A 20004-nucleotide genomic window follows, 5' to 3' on the forward strand; every position below is an offset into this window, starting at 1 on the left:
AGTGGTCCTGTGGTAATCAGAGCACTCAGGGCAGTAACCCCCAAACTGGGGGGAGTGGTTCCAGTAGATCCCAGGAACAACATGCCAGACCTCTATCCAGACCCAAGCTTGAAGGTTCATTAACAGAAGTGTTATTACGCTTGACAAGCCACTATAGCTGAAATGCTGCATAGCACTTGCTATCTCAGATGAAGAGCCTCTCCACTAAGGTCATTAATCCAATGTTCAGAGCAGACATCGAAAAGAAAAAGGAATATTTGGTCTGTGTGGTTTATTTAGACCTGAGTAAGTAAATAATGGTTAATAAAACTGTAAATCATGGAGGCATTTTCTGATGGATATTATTGCTTTTATCTCTCACTCTTGCCTCTGGTTTTAAAGCAACCTGCTGATCAACTGGGAAAGTTTATATGTTCCCTTGTTTTAATGATTTCAATTTCATTTATAGAGGCCCCAGTCCGCGAGATCTTTAACGCACACCTCCGGCAGAGCTTCAACAGCATTCCGAGGGAGACTGGGGACATTGAGTCCGAATGGACCATGTTCAGCGTCACCCTTGCCGAAGCTGCTGCATTGAGCTGCGGCCGCAAGGTGGTTGGTGCCTGCCGTGGTGGTAATCCCCGAACCAAATGGTGGACACCAGAGGTGAAGGGAGCCACCAGGCTGAAGAAGGAGTCCTATCGGGCTTGGTTAGCCTGTGGGACTCCGGAGGCAGCCAACAGGTATCGACAGGCCAAGCGGAATGAGGGCAGTGGCTGAAGCAAAAACTCGGGTGTGGGAGGAGTTTTGAGAGGCCATGGAAAAAGACTTTCGGACTGCCTCGAAGAGATTCTGGCAAACCGTCAGGTGTCTCAGGAGGGGAAAGCGGTGCTCTACCTGCATTGTGTATAGTGCTGGCGGAGCGCTGCTGACGTCGACTGAGAAAATTGTCAGGCGGTGGAAGGAATACTTCGAGGACCTCTTTAATCCCACTGACGCGACTTCCGAGGAGGAAGCAGAGTCTGGGGATGAGGGGAATGACCCGCCAATTTCTGGGGGCGAGGTCACTGAGGCAGTTAAACAGCTCCTTGGTGGCAGAGCCCCTGGTGTTGATGAGGTCCGCCCCGAGTTCCTGAAGGTTCTGGACGTTGTAGGGCTGTCTTGGTTGACACGCCTCTGCAATGTTGCGTGGAGATCAGGGGCAGTACCCCTGGACTGGCAGACCGGGGTAGTGGTCCCCATCTTTAAGAAGGGGGACCGGAGGGTGTGTTCCAACTACAGGGGGATCACACTCCTCAGCCTCCCCGGGAAAGTCTATGCCAGGGTGCTGGAACGGAGAGTTCGTCCGCTAGTCGAACCTCTGATGCAGGAGGAACAATGCGGTTTTCGTCCTGGTCGCGGAACACTGGACCAGCTCTTCATCCTCTCGAGGATACTTGAGGGTGCATGGGAGTTTGCCCAACCAGTCTACATGTGTTTTGTGGACTTGGAGAAGGCATTCGACCGTGTCCCTCGGGGTGTCCTGTGGGAGGTGTTGCGGGAGTATGGGGTGTCTGGCCCATTGCTACGGGCCATTCGAACCATATACAACCGTTGCAAGAGCTTGGTTCGCGTTGCCGGCAATAAGTCAGACTCGTTCCCGGTGGGTGATGGGCTCCGCCAGGGCTGCCCTTTGTCACCGGTTCTGTTCATAATTTTTATGGACAGGATTTCTAGGCGCAGCCAAGTGGCGGAGGGCTTTCGCTTTGGTGGCCTCAGGATCTCATCTCTGCTTTTTGCGGATGATGTGGTTCTGTTGGCTTCATCGGGTGAGGGCCTCCAGCTTGCACTGGAACGGTTCGCAGCCGAGTGTGAAGAAGCGGGAATGAGGATCAGCACCTCCAAATCTGAGGCCATGGTTCTCAGCCGGAAAAGGGTGGAGTGCCCACTACGGGTCGGGGATGAGTTCCATGCCCCAAGTGGAGGAGTTCAAGTATCTCGGGGTCTTGTTCGCGAGTGAGCCGGAGATCGACAGACGGATTGGGGCTGCAGCTGCAGTAATGCAGACGCTGCACCGGTCCGTTGTGGTGAAGAGGGAGCTGAGTGTAAAAGCGAAGCTCTCAATTTACCGGTCGATCTACGTCCCTACCCTCACCTATGGCCACGAGCTGTGGGTAGTGACCGAAAGAACGAGATCGCGGATACAAGCGGCGGAAATGAGCTTCCTCCGAAGGGTGGCTGGCCTCTCCCTTAGAGATAGGGTGAGAAGTTCGGCCATCCGGGAGAGGCTCAGAGTAGAGCCGCTGCTGCTCCACATCGAAAGGAGCCAGCTGAGGTGGTTCGGGCATCTGACAAGGATGCCCCCTGGGCGCCTCCTGGGTGAGGTGTTCCAGGCATGTCCCACCGGGAGGAGGCCCGGGGCAGACCCAGGACACGCTGGAGAGATTATATCTCTCGGCTGGCCTGGGAACGCCTTGGTGTTCCCCCGGATAAGCTGGAGGAGGTGGCTGGGGAGAGGGAGGTCTGGGCCTCTTTGCTTAGGCTGCTGCCCCCGCGACCCGGCCTCTGATAAAGCGGATGAAGATGGATGGATGGATAGTGCCAAGTCACTACAGTAGGTGCCTCAAGGCTCTTTATATTGTAAGGTAAAGACCCTACAATAATACAAAGAAAACAGAAAAGCCCAACAATCATATGACCTCCTATGAGCAAGAGCTTTGGTGACAGTAGGAAGGAAAAATTCAATTTTCACAGGAAGAAACTTCCAGCAGAACCAGACTCAGAGAGGGCACGCCATCGGCCGTGACCGGTTGGGGTGGGGGGAGGAAGACTGCACAAAGACATGCTAGGAAAGAGAGACAGAGATGAATAATAGCTCATAATTAGATGCAGAGAAGTTTAAAAACACAAAGTGAGTGAAAAAGGCGACTTTTAACTAATTTAGGAACAACAAGAACAACAAGTAGGCCTGCAGTGTGAGAGCAAAGTGCTCTAATAGGGTGATATGGTACTACAAGGTCATTAAGATAAGATGGGGCCTGATTATTTAAGACCTTGTATGTGAGGAGCAGGATTTTGAATTCTGGATTTAACAGGAAGCCAAAACAGGAGAAATCTGCTCTCTCTTTCTAGTCCCTGTCAGGACTCTTGCTGCAGCATTTTGGATTAGCTGAAGGCTTTTCAGGGAGTTTTTAGGACTTCCTGATAATAAACAGTAGTCCAGCCTAAAACTATGAACTAATGCATTTGATGTGAAACTAATCCATGAACTAGTTTTTCGGCGTCACTCTGAGACAGGATGTTTCTAATGTTATTGATACTGTGCAGACAGAGGAACACAGCCCTACATATGTGTTTATCGTACACATTGAAGGACATGTCCTGGTCAAAAAACAACTCCAAGATTCTGCAAAGTGCTACTAGAGGCCAAGGTAATGCCATCGTGCATCTGGTTAGATACCATATTTACTACCTAGTTAGATACCAAACAGACCCCTGGGTCCACTGTCCAGGCTGCTAAACTAAACCCAGTCATATTCCAGAAGAGGTGGGGCCTGCAAGGCTACGCAGAGCTCCCATTTTCAAAAACTCAGCGTAGGCGGAATAAACATCCAGAATGGGCGAACTGTGCAAGTCCCCTCACCCACCGGCTCCATGACTCTGCAATGCCTACTGCAATTCCTGGATTTTCTCAAACACAGGCCGATCCAGACTTTTTGTGCACTTTGTTCCACAGATCAATTGAGTCATTGTCATTTATATGTACCACACATCAGGCAGCACTAAAGAAGCTCTCTTCCCAAAGTTGATTAATATGCAAAATATTTTTTTTCATTTTCAGATACAATTGTTCAATTAATGTTTGCGTTTCTCATATCCGAGAGTTTTAGTTATACCGAAGACAGTTTTCAGCCTTATTTCTATGATTTGTACTTTTGATTTCTACAATGCTAAGACTATATTTGTTGTGAATCCGACCTTCCTCAAAAGCAACCTTTGTAATGTAATACATGTATACAGATATGCATGTGTAGATCTATATTCATGAGTGTGTGTGTGCGCCTGGTTTATAACATGGCCTCCTCACACACAGCTGGTGGTCCCTGCACCTCAGGTTAGTCTGCGGCAGCCACAGCAGCAGGAGGGAAGAGACGAAAAAGAGGGGGAAGCAGATGATAAGCTGAAGGAGGGACAGAAAATAAAGATGCAGGAGGAGGAGGAAAGGGAAGAAGGGGACAGCTATAGTAATCATGGAAATTTGACAGATTAGCATGAAGATGACAAAGAAAAACTCCATCGAGCACCTGTGAGGCGTATGATTTAGTGCAAAACTGTGTGACCAAAATCTTTTCTTTTTTTGACAAAGTTAACTCGGGTTGAATCACCAAAATATAATTTTTGGAAAACTGTTTTTAACTCACACAACTGCCATTAAACACATCACATCTCCATCTCTTAATAACTCTTAGAAAAAACATAAAAATAATACGAGAGGTTATACATGCCATGTAGTACACAGCCAACCCAAAAACGACTGACAGACTGATACAGAGATGCAGGGAGACACTGGAAAAGTCTTGTTAACACATGTTCTCGCAGAAATACTGCTGGTTAGCTTCTTCAAAAAGGAACAAACTGCAGCAGATCCAAAGCTGTTTCAGCTATTTGCTTCAAGTCTTATTTTAAAAATACATATTAAAAATAAAAAGACATATTATGCTACCAGAAGTAGCTCTGGACCAGCAGACTCCTGGTATCAATGTCTTCCTTTTGTTGAGAGCCCTTATGGTTTATTTTGTTTGGGAGATGGGTGAGTCAGACTCCAACCTGAGCCGGCCATGCCGCATACACATGCTCAACCACACTGATGTAATTTTAAAATAAGGAAGGAAAATACATTATATTACTTATCTACGACCAATACTTGTTAAGACAACCGTTAAAAGTGAGACTCCACTTTTAATGAGGGCGGAGCTTTTAATGCTGTGTTGAGATTTGAAATATATATTTTGAATCTTATTTGCTGATTATATTGTTTTACGTATAAAAGAAGGCCAGCTTTGAGACTAGGCTGACAGGAAACTGCATGCGTTTGCAGAAGCCTGCTTTTGCTGCTAGAATGAAGTGAAAGTGAAAGTGAAGGCTGTTTGATGCACACTAGAGAGCAAGTATATAAATAGGGGTGGGTTTTTATAATCGATTTATCGATTAAAATCGATTCTGGCTTGGATAACGTAAAATCGATTCATTAAAATCCTGAATCGATTTTTTAATATAAATTTATTTTGCCCGAAATGCCAGAATCTCTGGTGAAATCTCACAAAATTTCAACAACCACCAAACAGCTAAGACAGTAAATGAGAGCAGGAACACGGATTCTGCACAAAGACTTAAACACACAGCGCAACCGCGGATCAGAATCAGTGAGATGTCGCCTTTCTCACGGTCGGGGCTGAAAGCCGACAGCGCGCTGATTCTGATCTGTCGGCGGTCCGCGCTTTGTGTTCACGCCCTTTATGCGCTGATTCTAAAGCTGTTAGTTTTATCTCTCTCCAAACAATATTGACCGAACCAACAGCAAAAGAAGATCCAAACTAGGCTTCACATAAACAACGTCATGAATTCACCCTGACTTTTATTGTTTTGCTTCGACCACGATGCACAGCTCTCTCTCGCATGCTCGCTCTCTTGCGCGCTCTCTCTCCCTCTCTCTCCCTCTCTCTCTCTGTACTGTTTTCTGCATTATTGCTTGTTACGCACAAGTCTACCGTTGTTTACAGCGCTGTCGACGGTTTTTTTTTCGTTTTATATACTTCCGAAAATAAAACCTAATTTCTGCCGTTCAATACCGAACAAATTTAAACTTTTTAAAATTATGCAAAATGCAAAACGCTCAGCCTTGTCTCTAATAAAACCGCTGTAACTTCAGAGGTAATGTTCATGTGTTGATTAATGGTTTTCTTTCGTTTTTGATCTACTGCAGAAAATTTTTATAAAATCCCAGAACAGGAAAATCACCTTCATGTTTTTCTGTGTTTTATCCTCAGCTACTTTGACACAAAGGCCTCTGCTGTGATGCTCACACCTCTGATAAAGTCTTGCGTGTGTCAGCTTCCTTTTTATAGATACAAAAATATGTAAATGTACTGATCTGAATTATAATATTTCTGACTGTCAAAATTTCCCAGATTCAAATCAAAGTGAATCGAATCGAATTAAATCGAATCGAATTAAATCGAATCGTGGATCGAATCGATTCGGGACCCTGTGAATCGGAATTGAATCGATTCTAGAAATCAGTGACGATACCCAGCCCTATATATAAATACCTGTTTGTGCTTCAGACCTGGGGTTGTGTGCTGTGTGCTCAGGTCTCCATATCCCGGATAAGTAAAATAAAGATCATTTTTTAAAGTAAAAGGACCTCGTTTGAGCCGTGTCTCTTTGGCCCTAAAGAATCCGAAAGAACCGGAATTAATAGCTGTTTGGAGTCTTTGTATTTTACTGTACTTTGGATTTCCTAGAACCGCAGTAAGTAGCCCGAGCTACCATGCTATCTCCCTGTTGATTTGATGTCACATTTATATAGCACATTTCCAAAGTGCTGTACATTTAAAATAATCAAATGAGACGGTCATATTTCCCAAATGTTTGGAGACCTTCTTTTTCACTATTTAGCCGTGTCACAAGTCGCCACATAGCTGCGAGGCATGAATGTACTGAAATAATGTTGAGAGCTGACAGACATACTAAAGAAATCTCATTGATCTGATAGATGAACTGAAATAAAATCTACACATATCTGTAGTTTGTAATAAAAGTATTAAAAATAACAAACATTTGATACACCTGCAAAGTTTAACATGTTTATTCTAAAAGCACTCTTATATTATTAAAATCAGATTATTATTTTTGTGGTAATCTCACAAATACATATATAGGGAAGTAACATGCCTATTTAATATCTACAGACACTGTTAAGCGGGTGTGTGGCTTATCTCATTATTTAAATGACTAGCTGTTATTTTTTTCTCCTTTCTATGTTATAGAACAAAAGCAATTATAAAATGCAAATTGCAGGGTGTGCACTGTCAAGCATGTGAAACACAACAAAGAGATGCTTCGCACCACATTTTTCAACTTGACAATTTCAGCAACGTGGGAAGGAAACAATTCCCATATTGTAAAAGTAGATGCTATTTATTTATATGAGGAGCAACGTAACAAAATATATGGTTGTTTTTCATAATGAAACAAGGTGGCTCGTTTTCACAGATTAGCCTGATACTAATTAGCACTGGACTGTGGAGCCACACGCTTTCATTTGACATCAGGTTAGTTGTAATTTCAACCCACAAGAGAAAGTAAGACACAATCTAAATATTCTAAAATTACAATTTTTCTGTTACGTTTCCCCGACATGTTACAGTTCTGTAAGGGATGGATGGTAAACAAACCAAAGCTGTACATCTAAACTGAAACATAAGTTGCCAGTGATGTTCTCTAAAGAAAACAGAACTTGGCTACCAGCCATAACACACACACACACACACACACACACACACACACACACACACACACACACAAGCATTGTAGGTCAGTTACAATAAAAACACAATTTTATATAGTTTGTTTAATATCATGTTATATTCCATTAAAAATATTTGTATGCATTTAGGTTTCACTGGATAGCTCTTGACCTAACAATGTTAGTTAAACTATTTTATTTTAAGTGTTTAAGTGTTACTGTTTCGTCTAAATCGGTGTGTCAGACTCATTTTATATCCACATGCAGCCACACCTGCCAACGTTCAGAGCTCACAATTAGGGAGATGTTTAAAGGGTTTTTTTTTTTTTTGGGGGGGGGGGGTGGGGGGGTGGGGTGGGGTAGTATATATATACATATATATATATACAAAAAACTTTTTACAGTCTTTATTTATCAGATAAAATAAGTTGAATGTCACTGTTATTATTGTCCGGCCGGAAACAGCGGGGGTGTCCAAATTCAGAGGCAAAAGCAACTTTTCTGTCATTTAATAGTTTATTGCTTAATTACTGTTTGTAGTGTAAATGGGCATTAGGGAGACTGTTCTCAGTAGGAAAAGTCCAAAATTTCAGCTTGTACTTTTTTGTGGTGAGCAGCAGATCAAACACGTTAAGAATGATAAATTGCTTCGAGCATTCAGGCCTGTGAGACTCGTTTAGACAGTGGCCTTGTGTCTGTGTTACATGCAGACATTTCTGCATCTCTGCCATTCAAAGACATTTTCTATATTTTATGGAATATTCAACACTCAACTGTAAATTTATATTTTTCCAGGAAGCTATTTTTTATTCTGTGTTTTCATAAAAACATTATTTTTAAGCATTTACTAATACTAAGGGGAACACACATGAGATTTGAGGTCTGGACAAGTTTGAAACCTTTTGTCCTCCACAATGGAAAATGGCTGAAAATAAAAACGAGTATCACTTCAGCCAGCTCCTGATTTGATGTATTCAGCTTTGCAGTATCCAGTATCACCAAGAACATTTCTGCTCGTCTCCTGCTCCCCTGTCTCTCTGTGCCTGTACCCCTGCACATGCTGTCTTTGGGACGTCTGCCCCTCTTCCCTCTTTCACATAATGATATGATCGCAGTCGGTCGGTGAGCCCATCAAAATAATGTTCACCCTGCTTGCATGGATTCTCAGCAGGGCTAAAGCTCCCACATGGACCGTAAGTTTGACACCCCTGGTTTAAAAGCAGTCTAGCAAACCTAAACAACAGCGTCTTCATTGTTGTATGCTTTAATGTAATTTAATTAAGTAGCAGTGACATTTCTATCCCCCCCCCCCCCCCCCCCAATTCATTGTCAATACAGTATAAAGTAGGTTAGCATATTGCAATTTCAATATAAACTTTAATGTAAAAAGTCGTAGGTTTCTTTCTTTTTTACCTTCTTCTAGGTGCATAAATAGTCTAGTTTGGGGAAAAGTATCAGGTGTTTTATTTTCCAAAGTTAAGACATTTTTCAGTGATGCAGTAATGTAACTAGTTACTGTATTAGAGGTACAATTATAAACTTGTTCACTTATCTGTCCCCCGGGCAAAAAGCAAAAAAATGAACATTGAATGTGTCTTGTTCTTTCTGAAACGTCTGCACTACAATCACATTGCAGGTGATTTTGTTTCATTTGCAAAGAGGAGAGTGTGGAGCGGTCGACATCTTTTAGGAAAGGAGAGATATGGACCATACTTTTGTTTTTATTGCCTTGAAGTACAAGACCGTGAAAAGTAAACTAATCAGGGACAGAAAGAACTACGCTACACAACTAACACAACATTGGCCATTTGCAAGCATGTGCACAAACAGCATGCTAACATAAAGCTTGCTAAAAAACCAGGCTGAAGTTGAAGCTGAGTGTGCTAATCCCAGCCAAACAGTGATGAGCTTTCAGGCTCCATTTCTACTTTTACATGTTTCTACATTATTGTGGTGATCTCTTTGAATCTTTTGCCTTGGTTTCAACTTTTCCTTTGTGTTGCTGATTAGTGTTCATACTTACTGTTCAACCACTACATTAAGATCTTATGTAAGCCCCTCATCGGATAGGGTTTTGTGTTGGTATGTTGGACTGTATCCTAGGATTGTTAACTGTTAAGTGGTAATGCATTTCAGGTCATGCAAATGGAGTAATGCAAAAGTAATGTACCAAGTAGTGTAACAAACTACTTGTTACACTACTTGGAATAATTAAATAATGTACTGTATTACTTTTAAGGAATATAATAGTAATGTTGTGGTGGGGCGTGGTCTGCGGTGCCATGCGGACGCACCTGCACGGCATCTGCAATCACGTCCACCAAGTTAAAAACACGAGGACTCAGGGGTTGCGGGGTTGTGGTGTGTTGTGGTGAGATGTCAATAAAGATGGCTCTGAATGACGGTCCGTGGTCCCGCCGTGCCTTATTCTCGCCACATTAGTGCCGAAACCCAGGAGGCGGCACGGCGGGTCCTTATCAGAGCCAGGGAACGGAGGAGCTGTCCCAGAGGATGGCTGAGACGGCGGCAATCCAGCGGGAGCAGGAGGTGGAGGTCCGTCGCCAGCAGGAAGAGCTGCCGGACCAGACCGAGCACCACTTGAAAAGGATTAGGGCTCTGGCGGCGCTGCTCTGGGCCTGGGCGCCACCCCCACAGGGGTGTTCCGACGGTGGTGAAGCAGTGGAGGAGCCGCGTGAGGCACTTCAGCAACCGGAGGTGGTAGACGAGGGGCGCAGCGGTCCGCTCCGGCCGGAGGAGGAAGGGCAGCCGGGTGAAGGGCTGTTCCTGCCGGGAGTGGTGGAGGAGCCGCTCCAGTCGGAGGCGGCGGACGAGGCACGCGAGGGTCTACACCTGCCGGAGGTAGAGGAGCCGCTGCGGGAAGGGCTGCTTCAGCCGGGAGCGGCACTCCAACCGGAGGCGGCGGACGAGGCGCGCGAGGGTCCGCGCCGGCCGGAGGAAGAGGAGCCGCTCCACCAAGAGGTGGACGAGGACCAAGAGGGGCTGTGCCTGCTGGAGGCGGAGGCGCAGCGCGGGGAGCCTCTCCAAACGGGAGCGGCGGAGGCGGTGGTGGAGCAGCTGTGCGAGGAGACGGAGGTCCCTGGTCCAGGGCAGCCTGCGCAGCCGGAGCTGGAGGCAGAGGAGCGGGACAACCCCGCTAAGCCGGGGGTTGGCGGGCTGGCCAGTCCAGCCTCGCTGCCACCAGTCAATTCTGCGCGCCTGACGTCTGCCCAGCCGCCTGTGAGCAGGAGCTCATGGCCATGCCTGTGGGGCCGTGTCTGCTTGCTACGCGGCCGACCTCCGGACCAGCTTCGCCGTCGCCGCTGGATGCACGGGCGGCCACCAGAATGGACGCTCCCCCGTCGCTTGGGCAGGGGCTGGGGGTGCCGAGGTTTTGGGCCTAGTCTTGCCCCAGTTCGCGGGGGGGAGTAGGTTCGGCCAGATTGCTCCCCGGCCTCAATCGGGCGATGGGGGTGTGTGGTGGGCCATGCGGACGCACTTGCACGGCATCCGCAATCACGTCTGCCAAGTTAAAAACACGAGGACTCAGGGGTTGCGGAGTTGTGGTGTGTTGTGGTGAGATGTCAATAAAGATGGCTCTGAATGACGGTCCGTGGTCCCGCCGTGCCTTATTCTCGCCACAAATGTGTAATACAATTTTTTTCCTGAGTAACACTAATAATAATGTTTATATCTTAATGTATGTGCTCTTATTACCCCAAATAAATATATAAATATCTATTTAAATTTTTGCTACATTGACAACATTCAAAATTTAGTAAATAATAATACAAATTTTCTTATTAATTCCATATGTTTTTTGGAAAATGACAATACTTGTTATTCTGCCCTGGTCAATGAGTGAATTTTAAATCAAACCATCAACAGTTGATTGAAATATAAACTTGCTTCTTTAATCCAAGGGGTTTAACAAACAGACTGAGTTAACACGTTTAGGGATTACCAACATTTTCTCACAATTTTCAGATCCTCAAAAGTAACTGAACAATTGACTGACCGTTCCATAGCGACTGGTATGCTCAGGGTCCTGGGTCTGAGTGACCCAGGACCCTGAGCAGTTATGGACTTGTCTTGTATTGTATGTATATTTGGTGTTGCTGTCCCTCTTCTCCCTGTTTGCGGATGTGTGTATGTGTTTCTGCGGGCGCCTTCAGCCTGGTGTGTGTGGCTCTGCTGGCGGGCTGGCCACACCCGAAGCTCCAGCCACACACCTGCTGCTGATCAGGGCTCGTCGGGGGAGCTACTTAGGAGAGTCTTGGAGCTCCCACCGACGCGGGATCATTGCGTGAGACTCCACGTTAGTCACCCAGTTTAGGTTTAGTCGTTAAGTGCATGCCTGCTATTGTTAAGTGTCCTGACAGCTGCCGCTATTGTTTCGTGCAGGAGGAGCGTGGGAGGCCTGAAGAGCAGCGAGCACCGGGAGTGCCGACACACGGGAGCAGAGAGCACAAGGAGGACACGACACGGGAGTCTGGGGAAAACACGGGGATTTATTGTTGTTTTGTACCATATACTGTAAATAAACGCACTGTTCGCACACAGAGCACCGCGCCTGGGTCCTCCTTCCCTACACCCCACGGCCTGCCAGCCAGACCGTGACAGAATGATCCTGCCGAACATGGTCCCAGCGGACTCATCGGAGAGGTTTAGGAGGGAGGTGACGGATAAAGTTAATAGACTCTGCGACCTATGGCTGGAGGCGCACGAGGAAAAATTTTGTCGCGCTGTGGAAAAGCGGCTGAAAGAGTCGCTGTCTTGCTTCCCTTGGGTTTTGGATACACTCTACCCGATCGTCGCGGACTTTCTAGTTAACACGCTCCACCTCCACTCGCCTCGCAGGCTGCTCTTCAGCCCGACCAGCTGGTGGATCCGCAGCCTGACACGCCGGCCCGGCATCGTCAAAGAAGCACCGCTCCCGCCACCGGCACTCTTCACCGCAGCCGGATTCCCGGACTTCACAACAGCCGGCTGTGGTGAGTCATAAGGACAATTTTTCATTTTTCACTCCATCTGTTTGTTTACTTAGGAACTGTGAGACTGCCAAGCCTGTAACTCAGGCAGCCACCCAGTCTATAGCTAAGCGGTCTGCAGTTCAATCCTCTACCCCACCTACAGCAGCCTTCACTCCACTACCCACTCCAGCAGCTCTGAATGCTGCTGGGAGTAAAATGAACTCCATTAGTGTGTTAAAGTCTTTCCCTGTGATGGTGGAAATGGAACGGGAAGAAAGAAAGAAGAGGCTAGAAAAGATTGAGGAGATAGAGAGTGTTGCTAAAGATTGTATCTCGCTGCCTTTACCCAAACTGACTGCCTCCACTGCACAGCCGCAGCATCCCGGGCCGGCCGTGCGCCCTGTGCAGCTGCAATTAGTACCACCTCTGCCTGAGGCCTCCACACCACCCTCAGCCTCACTGTCTGCTGCTGCCACCCTACTGACTGCTTCTCTCTCTGCTCAACCGATTGCTGTTGCTGTGCCACCATTCACTCCAACATCAGCACAGTCTGCAGTTCAGCCATCTGCTCCATCTACTGCAGCTCAGTTAGCCGCTCAAGCACCTGCTCAACTTCCTCAACAAATATCACTACAGTCAGTAGCTCTGTCTCTAGTCTGATCTATCGCTAACATGGCCAGCTGCCCAGCCTGTAGCCATAGTTCAGCCAGCTGCCCAGCCTGTAGCCGTAGCTCAGCCAGCTGCCCAGCTAGTCACTCAGTCTGCTGCCCAGCTAGTCGTTCAGCTGTCATCTGTTCCACCTTCCACATCCACTAATCTGCCACCCCATCCACCACCTGCTGCTGACGTGTCACCGTCATCACCGCCAGATGAGGAGCCCTGCGAGCCGGAGCAGGAGCTCGGAGAGCGGGAGGAGCCCACGCCACTGCCCGCGGAAGACTTCGGTGAGGTGGTGGGACCAGCGCGACCAGCCTGCCCGCTATGTCCGCGACCAGCACATTCTCGTCCAGTATGGCCGGCTTGTCTGGGATCATGTGCCACATCTTGCTGTTGCTCACCGGAGCAGCGCCGGCACCGCCGCCGGACCTGGGGCAGGCCGCCGCTGGAGCAGCGCCGCCGCCACCGGACGTGTGGCAAGCCGCTGGAGGGGCAGCGCCGGCGCCACTGGACCCGTGGAAAGCAACCGGAGCTGCAGCACCGCCGCCACTGGATCATTAGCAGGCCACCGGAACCGTTTCGCCGCTGCTGCTGGACCCGTGGCCGCCCGCCGGAGCTGCTGCGTTTCCATCGAGGGGTTAGAGGTAGGCCTCCTGAACTGTTTTTCTGCCACTGCCTAACCCACAGCGGGTCCCGCTTGTTTTGCCGTCCTGCGGATCGGCCGCCAGAACTGTTTGCTGCCACTGGACTGGGGGTGGACTATTGACTGGATTTTTCTTTTGTTGTTTTGTGGTGGCTGTTTAGCGGAGAGGTTTTGGGTTTTGTATGTGTTTCTGTGGACGCCTTCAGGCCTGGTGTGTGTGGCTCTGCTGGCGGCTGGCCACACCCGAAGTTCCTGCCACACACCTGCTGCTGATCAGGGCTTGTCGGGGGAGCTACTTAGGAGAGTCTTGGAGCTCCCACCAACGCACCGCGCCTGGGTCCTCCTACCCTACACCCCCACGGTCTGCCAGCCAGACCGTGACAACAAACAGACTTGGAGTTTAACATCGTCAACTTGAACGTAGTATCTGCTAAATTAAACTCACAGTATAAGGTCCAAGGAGATTGGATGGTTACACTTAAATCAGGTTTCCCTGAATGGAGGGATTATCTCTCCACACTACATGTTCCATATGTACGGGACTGATTGCCGCAGAGCAGCTGACACGGATACTACTGACACGGATACTACTTAAGACACAATACCCTGTGGTGGCCACACACATATTGCTATCGTGTCTACATAAGCACTGTGCTTCTTTGGTTAACCTTGATTGGAATGTCTTTTGGAGCTGCCAAGAGATGGAGCGATGGTCTGTCCACTCAGAGAACCAGTGTCACAATGTAACCAACAATTCTCTATCTTGTTAAGACTATCTCTTCATCTTACATGTTCTGTTTAAATGCGACTCTGAAAGACACACAAGAAAGAAACCAAGCAGCCACAACTGTCCACATGAGAGCAAAGGATAGCAGTTGAGTTTAAATGAGCCATCACCGACAGCAGAGTGCTCTACTCTGTCCTCACCAATATGGCCATCACCAAGAACAAAGAATTTACAAAAGATTGGCTGAGATGGGACTCTGACACAGTCATGCTGGAAGGCCATCAGCATCATTTTTACATCTCATGGAGGGAGAGCCAGTTGCTTTTGATAGGGAGGCACCCTACTACCTCCATGAAGAACTGAGCAATGAGGGGACAACAAGTGAATCTAGTAGTTTCTGGGGACTGACACATGCTGTCTTTTTTTTGGCTGCTACCATTATTTTAGAGCTGAGGTGGACCTGCCCTCCTCCAACAGTTCATGCTAAAATTGGAAAATGGGATGGGCTGTGGAGGTGAGGGAATCCACTTGTTTCCCATTGCAACATGAATATGTTTATAAATGAATGTGTTGCTTTGGTAGATGGCGCTACTAACCAATAACTGAAGCAAGATCATGACTAGTAGATACGCTGTCTCAGGAGCCAGGCCCACAGCTGGAAGAGATGGAGAGGCATCCAATGGGCTCCCAAGGGTGACCTTGAAGAAACGATCAAATGGTGTTCTGCTAGTTGGGAGCCACTAAGATAATGGTCACCTCTTCCACTTGGAACCTCTGCCGGTGGGGGTAAAGGAGAGTAACGGAGGGAAAGGCATGAAGGGAGGCCATCGCATCCATGCCTGATCAATTGATTATCTCTCCATATGGAGAGAAAGATGGGACGATGAGTTATCTCCCTAGACACAAAAAGATCTGCCACAGCCATGCCAAAATATCCCTAGACCTCCACCAGCTGATCTGCTGTGAGGTTGGCCAGGCGTTGCGCAGTGCATTGCCTTCGGGGACCAGAACTGTGGGTACATCCACTCCCGTTCTGAGCCAGCTTGCTGAGGACCTGATGGCCTTCTTTACCATGAGAATAAATATTGTTAATGCCAGAAACTCAACTGTTTTGGGATCCCAGGACAGCTTGGGGTCAAGATCAATGCCGAGACAGGCTCATAATCAAGGTTGGGCAGTGTTGACTCAAGGTTTCAGGGTCCACCTGGTGAGGTAAATCTCAAAGGCCCTACAAGGCCCAGAAACCCACTCCCCGTTTCTGACAACTGTCAGAAAGTGGATACGCTGGGAGATCCCCTTGCCATCTCCCAGCATATCTGGGGTCATTAGGGTCTCCTGGGGCAGTCTCTTCTTTGGTGCTTTTCTACTTTAACTTAACTAAAGTTAAAATGCTGAGATCTGTGGAATGTGAGATATAGATTAAGATGGTTTGCTATATGAAATCCTATGAAGCAAACAATTTTCATACATTCAGAGACAAATATAGTCAGAGTATTTGTGAGTCTCACTAACATGCTCTACATGTACCTCCACGTAAACTGTAAATTTTATGTGCGCATTAATTAGGAATATCTTGTATGGATACGTGGATGTAATTGTGCCTATTAAAGGCTGTAAAGCCTGAACTATGTAATATTTGCCCAAAAATTCCAATATTCTGATCATTTTAAATAACAAACAAAAATTAAAAATAATATATCATTTCGGGATTTTAATTTTCTTGAGTTTTGTTTGTTAAAACCAGCATTTTTGTGCAACATATTGCTTAAAAAAGGGAGACTTTTCAGCAATGAGCAATAAAAGTAATTTATAACATTTGGAAATGTGTTAAGAGTTCATTTTGTGAGTAGTAGTATTAGTCTTTTCTGTTGTAGAATGAAAAGCTAAAAAAATATCTTAAAATCATGAAATGTATTTTAACTGCTGGTAAAATTTGGCCCTGGCAGTTTTAGCTATACAGCAACTCCTGGTGGCTCGTATGTTACAAAAAGAGAAAAAACAACAACAAAAAAGTTATTATTTTTTATACCAATGTTGCTCCATTCCTGTTTTTCACCCTTTCTACTGAAAAAAAGGGGAAAATAAATCTGTAAAATCTGTAACATTGTAATGTTTTTTTCTGTGTATTTTATGCTTTGGTTTTATTAGTTTGTTTTTGTATAATGCATCTTTTTATTTATGTGCTTTTATTTTGAAGGTTTCTCACTTTTTTGCTTGCTTAAGATTTTGCCTACTTTGTCAACTGATGGCTGTGGAGTTTTCACAAATAATTTTATACCTTTATTATACTATATGCTCATTTTATTTTATTTTTAATTCCTTTTTAAAATATATTTTTATTGTAAATAAGCTAATTTTAATCAAAATAATTTACTTTTCTTTTGCTGGCCACACTTGCTGCTCTCTACCTGGTCAGAATGAGTTTTACCCTCCTCCAGGTCAGCGCACTGTGTGAGTTAGAACAAGTCATATAGGAGGAACTTGCACAAATAATAAAACCATTGAACAAACATTGAACAAATGAACTGAAGAAGCTTCTCGGATGAGAGGTGAAACGTCTTCAAGTAACTTAAAGAAGTCCAGACACTTTTCTTTACAAGCTCCTTTGACTACGATGACCTGGATGACTGAGAACCTTCACAGACAAATGATTTGATTCTTTTCGCCGAAGGGGCTAAGACTTGTGGAGGGGGACTCTGTGTTTACATCAATGATGCCTGGTGTCATGACGCTGTTGTGGCTTGCAAACACTGTTCACCTCTGCTGGAGCTTATGATCATCGAGTGCAGACCGTTCTACTTACCGAGGGAATTTTCAGCCATACTGTTTGTTGCTGTCTACATCCCTCCCTGCTCCAAGAACAACAACAGGAGTGAGGCACTGATTGAACTGTATCAGCATGTCAGTGAGCAGCAGACGGCCCACTTAGATGCTTTTCTCGTCCTAGCGGGTGATTTCGATCGTGCAGACCCAAAGACTGTGCTTCCCAAACTCCACAAACACATTAAATTTCCTACACAGGGAAACAACATTCTGGGCAATGTTTTCACCACCCAGAGAGGAGATTACAAAGCTTTGGTGAATCTGATCACATCACTGTTCTGCTAATGCCAGTATACAGGCCCCTGGTCAAAGTCACCAAACCAGTTTGTGAACAGGTACGTGTGTAAGGTCCTCAGAGGCACTGCAAGACGGTTTTACCACCACAGACTGGGAGATCTTTACAGTGGCTGCCACACATTACAACACCACAAACCTGCAGGAATATACAGAAACTGTCATTGGCTACATCTCATCGCATCGATGATGTCACAGAGACCAAGACTATTACTGTCTGGGCCAACCAGAAACCATGGCTCATATTTGAGGTCTACAGCCTCCTGAGGGTGAGACAGCTCATCCCCAGCTTTGCCAAAGAACAGCAAAGGCAAACCTGTCCCTTGGCATCAGAGAGGAAAGTACTCCAGGAGGATTTCATAGAGCTTCAGCGACAGCAGACCACAGACTACAAGCCCACATTGCAGACTGCTGTCAGTTCCACCTCTCTACCAGATGAGCTAAACAAATTCATCGCTTGCTTTGAGGCACAGAACTGTCCTGGAATTTTGAGAAGACTAAGGAGATCATCACAGACTTCAGGAGATCTCACACCCTGCACACCCCACTAACCATCAACGGTGCTGCTGTGGCGAGGGTAAGCAGCACTAAGTTCCTGAGTGTGCACATCTCAGAAGATCTCTCCTGGTCAAAAAACAGCATCTCTGGCCAGTAAAGCCCAACAGTGACTTCCTCTGCAAACTGAGGAGAGCAAAAGCCTTATGAGCAACTTCTACAGAGGCACTTCTTTCCCTTCCTTCAGAACATATATTACACCCACCTCGTCCGAAAAGCCCTCTGCATTATAGGTGACTCCACTCACCTGTCCAACAGCTGTTTCAGTTTGCTGCCATCAGGAAAGAGACTGAAGAGCCTGTGGGCTAGACCCAGCAGACTGAGAGACAGTCACTCGAACACTTGGATCGTGTTGGACATTTTTGTTTTAATCTTTTTATGTTTTTGTTGTTTGAATGTAAAATTGAGGGCAGTGTGAGCACTGCAATTCCTGTTTATGATCTGTATGGTTTTTGACAATAAAGCAGACTTTGACGTGACTTTGGTCATCTGGAGAGGCGTAATAGGATATAATGCAAAACTACAAAGTGCAACCTATTTATTGCACTTGTTGCTATGCAGGCTCAAAAAGCATCACAGTAAAACTGGCACTACGTAAGCACTGGCAGTACACTTTTGGTGGAAATTGGGGGAAAAGGTACTTGACATATTTTTCAATACAGCTGAGTTTTGTTTGGTGCTCTTTATAGTAGCAACGTATTTGAGGCTAGATGCTTGCTTAAAAGTTCCAGTCAAACAATACAGTCTTGTCTCTCAACTGATTAAAATGAGAGGAGGGAGGAGATAGATCAGTAGGTAGAGTGTTCGCCCCATGATCGAAAGGTCAGGGGGTCAAATCCACTGAACGGTTACCCTGAGGTACCCCTGAGCAAGGTATTGTCCCTACAGACTGCCCACTGCTTCACTGGGTGAATGGGTTAAATGCAGAGAGGAATTTCCCTACATTAATAAAGTATACATTATTATTAATAGAAGCTATTTATGAACTAAATACTACAGATATAAACAGTGAAAATGGTGACAGCACAAGTAGGATGGGATTGTGCAACGTGGAAATGAAAAGCAGCACTGGGAAATGTGCTAGTGGGTGTGGCTGTTGATGAAGTGGGTCATGCAGCTTAGTAAACTGTAAAAACAGGGACATAAACTGCTCATATATTCCCATTTCCTGGGGGTTGTCACAACAAAACCTTCTGAAAGTTTTAGGGTATTGCAATAGAAAATATTCTGTAGTTTTTCTGGAGATCATTTGAGATGATGGTTAAAGTCTAGCTTGGATCCATGGTGACAGCAGAATTCCTCACGTTTCTTATCTCCTTGTCCCCATTGGGCCTAAGTGAATAAATGCAAAAAGACCAACCCTTATCTTACTGCATTAGGCACTGTCATCATAGTGTAAGTTTCCGCAAAGTAGAAACAATAATTTTCTTACAAATGTGGGGAAGAAAGTTAGCGTACTTTGTTCCATTTATTTTAAAATTGACTGATGTATTTGTCTTTGTCGTGAGACTACTCTTTGTGACGTGTTTGTTGTAATAAACTATCACAATTTGAATTAAAAAACCAAAAAACATAAAATGTATTTCTTACCTTTTCAAGTTGTGCGTTCTGTTTGGACTTGTAGAGGAACTCTCCCATGGCCACAAAGACGGAGAGAACAAGTCCGGCTGCCAGGATGATGAAGATCCCACCGATGTTCTGCACCCCAAGGGCACTGGCCTCCTTACTTTCCTCCTCTGGACAACCATTTCCTCTCCACCACTTCTCCTTCATCATGTGGAGCTTCCCTTCCTCTTGAAGCTGCAGAATGGCAATAGTGATCTTATCTCTGTACGGAGAGCCTAAAGGA

General features: G+C 46.0%; 1 protein-coding gene across 3 annotated transcripts in view; it reads right to left on the minus strand.

Moving 5' to 3' along the window:
- The window catches only part of grik2 (glutamate receptor, ionotropic, kainate 2), a 344100-nt gene that overhangs the window by 13617 nt on the left and 310479 nt on the right, over window positions 1-20004 (minus strand). For 2 of the 3 annotated variants that reach the window (XM_085176687.1, XM_085176688.1), the window contains exons 16-17: window positions 19746-19996; window positions 19460-19487 (exon numbers count right to left, since the gene is read on the minus strand). In XM_085176687.1, the coding sequence (XP_085032813.1) occupies window positions 19460-19487; window positions 19746-19996 (279 nt within the window). The remainder of the gene's footprint in view (window positions 1-19459; window positions 19488-19745; window positions 19997-20004) is intronic. The other variant, XM_085176689.1, reaches the window with a different exon arrangement.

This window comes from Neolamprologus multifasciatus, chromosome 11 (genome assembly GCF_963576455.1).
Source record: "Neolamprologus multifasciatus chromosome 11, fNeoMul1.2, whole genome shotgun sequence".
Taxonomy (NCBI): domain Eukaryota; kingdom Metazoa; phylum Chordata; class Actinopteri; order Cichliformes; family Cichlidae; genus Neolamprologus; species Neolamprologus multifasciatus.